Source organism: Borostomias antarcticus, assembly GCF_949987555.1.
Source record: "Borostomias antarcticus genome assembly, chromosome: 14".
In the NCBI taxonomy this organism is placed as follows: Eukaryota; Metazoa; Chordata; class Actinopteri; order Stomiiformes; family Stomiidae; genus Borostomias; species Borostomias antarcticus.
In genome coordinates this window covers 14,290,131-14,300,130 of record NC_140247.1, presented here as the reverse complement: position 1 = coordinate 14,300,130, position 10,000 = coordinate 14,290,131, and the positions used below count along the sequence as shown (strand labels likewise).

General features: G+C 50.3%; 1 protein-coding gene across 1 annotated transcript in view; it reads right to left on the bottom strand.

Annotated features, from left to right (window-relative positions):
• Nucleotides 1-10,000, bottom strand: part of ntn1b (netrin 1b) — a gene marked incomplete at both ends in the record, with an annotated part of 36,126 nt that overhangs the window by 6,818 nt on the left and 19,308 nt on the right. Inside the window, 3 exons of the mRNA XM_084448724.1 lie at nucleotides 3,377-3,451; nucleotides 6,032-6,085; nucleotides 8,118-8,267. Coding sequence (XP_084304850.1) covers nucleotides 3,377-3,451; nucleotides 6,032-6,085; nucleotides 8,118-8,267 — 279 coding nt within the window. The remainder of the gene's footprint in view (nucleotides 1-3,376; nucleotides 3,452-6,031; nucleotides 6,086-8,117; nucleotides 8,268-10,000) is intronic.

Below are 10,000 nucleotides of genomic sequence, written 5' to 3'. Positions count from 1 at the left end.
GACCAGAAATATGTTTGGAGGAGACAAGGTGAGGCCTTTAACACCAAGAACACCATGCCTACCGTCAAGCATAGGGGTGGTAGTATTTGGCTCTGGGCCTGTTTCGCTGCCAATGGAACTGCTGCTTTACAGAAAGTAAATGGAAGGAGGATTACCTCAAAATTCTTCAGGATAACCTAAAATCATCAGCCAGAAGGTTGGGTCTTGGGCACAGTTCGGTGTTCCAAAAGGACAATGACCCCAAACACACATCAAAAGTCGTAAAGGAATGGCCAAATCGGGCTAGAATTAAGGCTTCAGAATGGCCTTCCAAAAGTCCCGACTTAAACCCCATCGAGAATATGTGGAAAGCTAACAGATTTAGCTGTACTGCACCGATTCTGTCAAGTCGAGTGGTCAAGGGTGGGTTCACGGGGGACTTTCGAGTGCCCAAAAAGACCCCGCTCGAGCGGTAGTACTCTTGTCAGGGGAAAAGTACTTTGTTGGTGGGGCAGCAACTCTGAACATTTCTGATTGGCTGAGTAGAGGGCCTACTAGCCAAGTTTTATTTCAGCGGCGCCATGTTTAAATTCACTTGCGCAAAAAAGCTTCTGTGTTTAGCGATCACGATGATTTTCCAAATTGATTTTCTAAAACGGAATAAATCCCACACACGAAACTGCTTTCAATATTGTTGTAACTAAGACATCTGATGGAAAAAGTATTTTTTCCCATACATGAGGTTTATAAGTCCACGATCACAACCTAAACACTTCTGTTTACTGCAGAGCGTCGCAGGGATTTCTCAAACTAAACTGCATAAATACTGTACCATACTGTACGTGTAAGCGCAAAACTGCTTTCCTAGTTCGATCTTGTTGTAACTAAAACATCTGCTGGAATTTTTTTTTTCTCCCATTCACAGAAATCAGAGAATGAGTTACTGTATTTTCTCTCTCTCGCAACTGCGTTGATATAGCAGCTATAAAGCCGGCGAGTCCCTTGTCTCTATGTGTGCAGGGAGAGAGAGTCTACCCCGCTGTCTGAACGCCATCTACATGGGGAGTTCTAGGGCCTGTATCTCTAGATATAAATGGCAAATAAATAAACTTAAACTTGGCCTGGCAGAGCAGAACAAAGCAGAACAGAGCAGAACAGAGCAGAACAGGGCAGAACAGAGCAGAACAGAGCAGAACAGGGCAGAACAGAGCAGAAAAGGGCAGAACAGAGCAGAGCAGAACAGAGCAGAGCAGGGCAGAGCAGAGCAGAGCAGAACAGAGCAGAGCAGAACAGAGCAGGGGGATCGCTGTTACCCAGCAGGGGGTCTGTATCAGTGGCTCGTTGCCTCATGGCCCATTTCCACAAGACCAAAAGTACTCAACTCTACTCTACTTGCTTTTCGGGGCGTTCCACTGCAAAAGACACATAGAGGCGTGGGGAGCCATCGCTTTTTTCTGATAAGCTCCGTCGGGGTTCCAAGTGAGGTCAGGTCAACACTAATGCCGATATCTTAATTTAATACAAGATTGATTGATCTAGGAAAGCAGTTTTGTGTTTGTATTTATATGTGTACTATTTAATCGCTTTTGCAATCTCCCATGCTCTCAGTAGTGGAGCCAGGGAATTCCTCATAGCTTGCACGTTGAACGGGAAAACCCCTCTATGACATTGTCTGGTCCAGTGTTGCTATGAGGACCAGTCATATTTAGGGGGGGGGTGTAGTGTTTTGGTGGGAAAACACAGTGAAAAGGAGTAAAAAGCAAGTAAAGTCAGATGAAGTTGAGGCAAGTTGACCTGGTACCTTGCTGAGGACATGAGGCTTTAGATGGCTTCCCTGGGTCTCTCCCTAGTCAGCCTGCCTTCCCCAGGTCTCTCCATACGGTCTCTCGAGGGTCTCCTTACCTACCCCCTCTCTCCCCCTGTCTCCTCTACCTCCCTACCCTCCCTCTCCCCCCCCCGGTCTCCCTCTGTCTCTCTCAACTGAGTGGTGGGAGAGGGGCAGAACGTTCCATCTCCACTCCTCTCTGACTCCATATCTTTCACTCTACGTTAGCTACTAGAACGTTGTTTCCTGGGTGAGAATGTCACTGTTTATCTACTAGAACGTTGTTTCCTGAGTGAGAACACTGTTTATCTACTAGAACGTTGTTTCCTGAGTGAGAACACTGTTTAGCTACTAGAACGTTGTTTCCTGGGTGAGAACGTCACTGTTTAGCTTCTGGAACACTGTTTCCTGAGTAAGAACACCCCTGTTTATTTACTAGAACCTTGTTTCCTGAGTGAGAACACTGTTTATCTACTAGAACGCTCTTTCCTGAGTGTGGTCGCCACAGTTGGAGCGACGCTGAGGACAGTAAGAGAACAACCCAGCAGATGTTTTAACATGAGAGGAGAACATGGACCAGCACATCTGTTTAGGAACTGTTGGAAACTGCCTTGGCAACAGATGCCAGTATTGCGCAAGCGAGGTCAGAACACAACCTTCAGACAATATTGAGTTTGATTGAACGCCACGTCAGATTTCCCAGAAAGCAGCAGTCCCCGGTGTAGCACTGCTGACCGGTCCATTAGAGTTGTCCAGGACCGCCGCCCCGGACCTCGCTACACTGGTGCCGTGACTCCCAGCCCGGGAGTGGGTGAGACATCACTGCTGGGTCTCCATGCTCCACACTGCTCCCTGGCACATGCCCTTAGTGTACTCTCTCTCTTTCTCTCTCTCTCTCTCGCTCTCTCTCTTTTTCTATCAGTATTAGACTATGGTGACACTATCTATAGACATGCTTTCGTGACAACCTTGAAACCCTTGGACTCTGTCTACCACTCCACCCTAAGATTTATTCGGGTGATAAACATGACACTCACCACTGTGTTGTTTATCATAAAGTGGGCTGGTCATCTCTTTCTCTAAGGCGTAACTATCACTGGTATTTGTTTATTTTGAAAGCCATTATTGGTAAACTTCCACTGTACATCTTGTCTCTGTTGGACTGGAGCCTTGGCACCTAAGCTACCAGACCTGATCAAATGATCGTCTTGTTCTCAGGGTTCCTCGAGTGCACTCTGAACTTGGAAGGGCTGCTTTTTTCCATGATGCTCCTTATACTTGGAATACCTTACAACAGACTCTAAAGCCTGAGGTCCTTCCTTCAGTCACAGAGTTTAAGTCCATGGCTCTAGACCTATGTACTTCAACCTGTAACTGTTTTTAATTATTATTATTATTATTATTATTATTATTATTGTACATTGCATTTGTTTTGTTGATATTTGTGTCTCTTTGTGAACTCGTCATTGTAAATGAGGGAAACCTCAGTGCTTTACAAGTATAAATAAGGGTTTAAAATGAAAAATGAAATGCAACACACACACACACACACACACTAATTCAGTCACTCACCATAATCTTTTTTACAGTATTTCTTCATGTTGATCTTCAGCTTGCCCTTGGACGCCTTGCAGTGGGAGTCACAGTCTTGGGGAGAGAGAGAGAGAGAGAGAGAGAGAGAGAATGTGTTAGACTTCATACGAAGCACACAGACTGGGAGGACGGGGGGGGGGGACCTGGAGAGGGGGGGAGGAGAGGGAGGGAGAGGAGGAGAGAGGAGTGGAGAGAGAAGAGAGGAGAAAAGAGGAGAGGAAGGAACAGGAGAGGAAAGAAGAGGAGTTGAGAGAGAGGAGAGGAAAGAAGGGGGAGGAGTGGAGATGAGAGGAAGGGAGAGGAGAGAGGAAGGAGAGGAGAGGAGAGGAGAGGAGAGGAGAGGAGAGGAGAGGAGAGGAGAGGAGAGGAGAGGAGAGGAGAGGAGAGGAGAAGTGAGGAGTGGAGAGGAAGAGGAGGAGCGCCAGAAAGGTCTCCAGCGGTGATGGATGGATGGATGGATGGATGGATGTGTGGAGGGCTCCACTGCTGTCCCCATGTCAGAGCTGTGCGCTGACCTGGGAGCGCAAACCGGCCAAGCGGCTTCATCGATGGACGCCCAGTCCAGCGGCCTGTCACACACACTGTGTGTGTGTGTGTGTGTGTGTGTGTCTGAGGATCTTGGGGGATAGGACGAGGGGCCAAACGTAGAATGGAAATCGTTTGATCGTTCCAGCGACTGACACAAATTGGAACCAGAACATCTTATGGTGCTGTTCTCCCCACCTTCTCCTCCCTCTCTCCTTCTTTCAATATCCAGAGTGGAGAGGAGAGGAGAAGAGAAGAGAAGAGAGGAGAGGAGAGGAGAGGAGAGGAGAGGAGAGGAGAGGAGAGGAGAGGAGAGGAGAGGAGAGGAGAGGAGAGGAGAGGAGAGGAGAGGAGAGGAGAGGAGAGGAGAGGAGGTTGGGAGAGGTGGGGGCAGAGGACTGAGACAGAGAGACAGAGAAAGAGAGACAGAGAGAGGGGGGGGGGGTTAGGACAGAGAGAGAGAGAGACAGAGAGAGAAGGGGGGGTTAGGACTGAGAGAGAGAGACAGAGAGAGAGAGACAGAGAGAGGGCGGGGGGGTTAGGACAGAGAGAGAGAGAGAGACAGAGAGAGAGGGGGGGGTTAGGACAGAGAGAGAGAGACAGAGAGAGAGGGGTGGGGTGGGGGGGGGACCTTTCAGCTGGTGTGAATATGGACAAACTTCATTATCTCCCCCCGGCTCTGTGTCCAGTCTCCACCCCCCTCTCCATTATACTCCCCATGAATGAGGTTACCAGGGTGACGGCGCAGTACGAAAAAAACGGCCCCCAGATGGGGGAGAGGAGGAGGGGGGAGGAGGGGGGGGGGTGCTTGTATATGTGGAGACAACATTCCTGGAGAGACAGTCCATCAGCGGTCGGGGTAGCCGGGATAAAGAGAGAGGAAATCTAAACGTGAATGAATCTGACAGGTCCATATTGACCACGCCTCTTGTCTCCAAGATGTGCCCAAGGACAGGGGTTGGAGGTCGGGCGTCTGACCCCAGCCATCACACACACACACACACACACACACACACACACACACACACACACACACACACACACCTACCTACCAAACCCCAACCACCACACTATCAAACTCCAGCCACCACACACACACACACACACACACCACTCAAACACACACACACACACACACACACAGTCCCACCCTAACCCCAGTCTCTAGCCCCAGCCCTAGCCTCCAGCCCCAGCCTCCAGCCTCCAGCCTCCAGCCTCCAGCCTCCAGCCTCCAGCCTCCAGCCTCCAGCCTCCAGCCCTAGCCTCCAGCCCCAGCCTCCAGCCTCCAGCCTCCAGCCCCAGCCTCCAGCCCCAGCCTCCAGCCCTAGCCTCCAGCCCCAGCCTCCAGCCTCCAGCCTCCAGCCTCCAGCCTCCAGCCTCCAGCCTCCAGCCCTAGCCTCCAGCCCCAGCCTCCAGCCTCCAGCCCTAGCCTCCAGCCCCAGCCTCCAGCCCTAGCCTCCAGCCCTAGCCTCCAGCCCCAGCCTCCAGCCCTAGCCTCCAGCCCCAGCCTCCAGCCCTAGCCTCCAGCCCTAGCCCCAGACCCAGCCTCTGGCCCCAGCTCCTGGTCATTCAGACCCAGCTCAGCCAGACTCGATTAAGGAACAAACTGTTGCAAATGAAGCATGAAATCAGATTAGCGTTGACACCCTGGAGGCTGCAGCTCACTGGGACCAGGCCCAAGGTTGGAGGGTGTGTGTGTGTGTGTGTGTGTGTGTGTGTGTGTATGTGTGTGTGTGTGTGTGTGTGTGTGTGTGTGTGTGTGTGTGTGTGTGTGTGTGTGTGTGTGTGTGTGTGTGTGTGTGTGTGTGTGTGTGTGTGTGTGTGTGTGTGTGTGTGTGTGTGTGTGTGGGTGTGAGCGAGAGAGAGAGATCTGGATGGGAGGATAGGACCAGGGGCCAAACTGCGAAGGGAAATCAAGGGTGGGATGTGGATTTCTCACAGACTTATGTTTCCTTTGGGAGAGACTCAAAATACCTCAGAATGAACTCTGTACATTCAACCCATACTCTACTGTAGCCCCGGCTGTCTTGTATAGTAAGATCTGTGAAAAACGATCTAAAATAGAACCAACATGGGGTTTTAATGGGAATAAAAAACAGTCTGACTCACCTGAGGCCTCCTCTGAGCTGGAGTAGGTCGCTGTGGGGGAGGCTACTGGGATCTCTGGGGGGGGATGGGGGTGAGAGAGAGAGTGGTGGGGGGGGGGGGGGATGGGGGTGAGAGAGAGAGTGGTGGGGGGGGAGACAGAGTCAGACATAGTCACATCACAGAGCAACCCTGCACTCAAACACAGCCTGACCCTCGCAGACCAACTACATCCACCAGGAGTCAATTTGATAGACTACTAGACGACAGATAGTCAATTTCCAGATTGGGATTCTTATATAATGTCTAGTTGTTTACCTAGGAACTGGAATGAGAAATTGATTAGTACTCATGAGATATTATAAGGACAAGCGATTACAAGAATGTATCTGTTCCTGTCCTGTTTATACAGTATGTGGCAAAATAAAATAAATCCGCCTGATATCTTTCAGTATCCTACAATATATAGTGGTGGGCAACAGACAGACAGAAAATACATGTTATCAAATTGCTCCGTTACATAAGAAAATGTTGTTGTTGTTGTTGTTGTTGTTCACAGATTGGATTTATATTATGGCTATTTTATTTGGCTCAATACAGTTTTATTGTTATGTGATGTGTTGTAATTTGCGCAGGTATGGTAGATATTTAGATGTGCACTATATTGTAACTCTCCTTCTTAAGTAGTATAATTTTGCTCTAATCAGGCTAAAACTATAACAGGATGAACGGAGTGCTTACGATGGCTTCAGACCGCCCTTAAGACTGCCCTTAAGAATACAAATAAAGCTTTGATTGATTGATTGAAGAAAGTGTCCCTTAAGTAAGGTACACCTTGGCTAAGGAGGCGCTGGGAAACGGAGAACCATCTAAAGGGAGAGCTTACGACGTAGTCTAGCGCTACGATGGCTCTGGGAAACGTGGCCCCGTTTCTTTTCGGGGTGTAGTCCCCGCCAAAGCTTTTTCTTATAAATTACATGCTATTTGACATGCTAATTAGGACGCACAGAGATGTGAAACAATCCTTCAAACTCCAGTTCCCACAGTGCACCTCTCCCTCCCTCCCTGCCTGCTGTGTGCTGTGGTGTCGGGTTCAGGGGTCACGGGAGCCATTATGCAGCTGAAGCTGGCAGGCGGTCTGATGTCACACAAAAGTAACATCAAGCGATTAAAACCTAAAGCTTGCTATCTAGAAAATATACGAGTAACCAAATATTTTTCCCGCTCGATCTCAGAGACCCCCGTTTCCTCCAGCGTTCCCGCCACGGTTGTTACTTTCCCAGAGAAATTAAAGAAATCCCATTCCAGCAGGGCCCGCCAGTCTAATTCATCCAGGTGGACGTCAGCCAACCATATCAAAATCATTCCTGGACCGCTCCACCATAGCCCCGTCCTATTTCCAAGCACAACTTTATCGCAAATGTCACAAAATTGAAATAGTGGAACCAGTGTAAAGTGCCGGGGGGCCACTGTAAACATGTTGTGTGAAGTCCAAGCGTCTGTCTCTTATCTGTTGGTGCCAGCCAGCTGTGTAAGCGCTGCTAGCCGCGGGCTACGCTAGCTCATCTCTCGTGTGTGGAACGGTTGGCATTTATGGCCCCCAGCTGGGATCTGTGAGCAGCAATAAACATCAGATATTGTTCCCCTGGACTGGACTGGTGGTTGGCTTGCTGGCTGGCTGGTTGGTTGACTGTTTGGCTGCCTGTTTGGCTGGCTGACTGACTGGCTGACTTATTGATTGACTGGTTGACTGTGTGGCTGATGGTTGACTGGCTGGTTGATTGGTTAGCTGGCTAGCTGGCTGACTGACTGGGTGGGTGGGTATCTGCACTGCTGGCTAGCTGACCAGAGGCTCTCATGCTCTGGTGACAGGGGTGTAGCGGAGGTGGTTTGGAACCAGGGGTTCTTATGCTCTGGTGACAGCGGTGTAGCGCAGGTGGTTTGAAACCAGGGGATCTCATGCTCTGGTGACAGCGGTGTAGCGGAGGTGGTTTGGAACCAGGGGATCTCATGCTCTGGTGACAGCGGTGTAGCGGAGGTGGTTTGGAACCAGGGGTTTTATGCTGCGGCGATTACAGGGGTGTAGCGAAGGTGGTTGGGAGGGCCGTACTTATGCAGGGGGCGATGGGGGAGCGGCTCTGCTGGTATCCCTTGGCGCAGCGGTTGCAGGTGATGCCCGTCACGCCGTCCTTACAGGGGCACTGGCCCGTGGTCTGGTTACACGTCTTACCGGCCGCGCCCACCGGGTGGCAGTCACAGGCTGCAGGGGGAGGGGGGGGGGAGAACGTTAATGACATCAATATCACATGTACAGTATGAAAAACGGCAATTTGAGGGGCATAGTGTGGTTGTGTGTGTGTGCGTGTGTGTGGTTTAGGTGTGTCTGTGTATGTGTGTGCTTGCGTGCCAATGTGTGTTCTCTGTCCAGATTGAGTTTCGGACCAACAGCTCGGTGTGTGTGTGTGTGTGTGTCTTTGTGTGTGTGTGTGCCTGCAGTTATGTCCTGGTGGAAGGAGCTTCAAAGCCCTCTACTCAAGCCTTTAGTCTGGGAGGATCACACACACAGTGTGAGAACTTGTTCTGTGTGTGTGTGTGTGTGTGTGTGTGTGTGTGTGTGTGTGTGTGTGTGTGTGTGTGTGTGTGTGTGTGTGTGTGTGCGTGTGCGTGCGTGTGTGTGTGATCTGCCAAACATTTACCATAAAGCCCATGTTTGAAGTCGGGGCCAAACTCTCTCCCCCCTCACACTTCGCTCTCGCCACGTGTGTGTGTGTGTGTGTGTGTGTGTGTGTGTGTGTGTGTGTGTGTGTGTGTGTGTGTACCAGAGAGAGTCAGCAGACCATGGTATGGTCCAGCAGCGTCTGGATTTGGGTGCTATTACACACAACGTAGATGTTAGAAGTCACTTGTTCGATGATATTAAAACGTGTCCATTAGTCATAATAGTATTGAAGCATGCTGGAAGTGTGGTGGTTCTGTTGGGTCAGCGGTCTGTTTGGACCCGCGCCTCTCCCTCCACCGTCACGTGACGCCGGTTCTGAAGTGGTCGGCGAAGAGCGGAGTTCAATCTGAACCACATGTTCAACGCACTCGACATGAAACTACGCTCTCCGCTGGAAGAACGAAAAACAAATGACGTCATCAGCCGGGCCGGACAGGGGAAATAATTCAGTCCGGGAAACGTAGCCCCAGTCAGGCCACTTTTTAAGCCGAATCTGCACCCCTCCGGTCTTGCGACGCGCCGAGATGGAACACTTTCAGTTTCGGCAATCACTTTGTAAACGTGAAATGAGCGGCTTTCTGCTTCCCGATTATGATGATGATCAAGTCTTCAGCTCTCTGCCGGTCTGTCTCAACCCCTACAGAGGTCAGGATAGTATGGACCAGGCCCAGCTAGCCTGCCCCTTGACCCCTATAGAGGTCAGGGCAGTATGGACCAGGTCCAACTAGCCAGCCCTTTGACCCCTATAGAGGTCAGGACAGTATGGACCAGGCCCAGCTAGCCTGCCCCTTGACCCCTATAGAGGTCAGGGCAGTCCACCAGGCCAAACTAGCCAGCTCCTCAACTCCTACAGTACAGTATGTCTCATGTCTATTGTATTGTATTGTATTGTATTGTATTGTATTGTATTGTATTGTATTGTATTGTATTGTATTGCCTACACAGTGTGGATGTGGTTGTTGCACTGTGTTCTGTTCTGTTCAGTTCTGTTCTGACCCCAGGAAGAGTAGCAACTAATCAGGATCCACAAAAACAAATAAACTATGACAAGCTGTGCTCTCTGGCTAGGCTCGCTGCAAAACCACCACACACACACACACACACACACACACACACACACACACACACAAACCTGGGCTCCCACCACACACACACACACACACACACACACACAAACCTGGGCTCCCACCACACACACACACACACACAGACCTGAGACACTGACTTTTCTAGTGATCAGATCAGTCTGGATGCTGTTCTGTGGAGATGAGGAT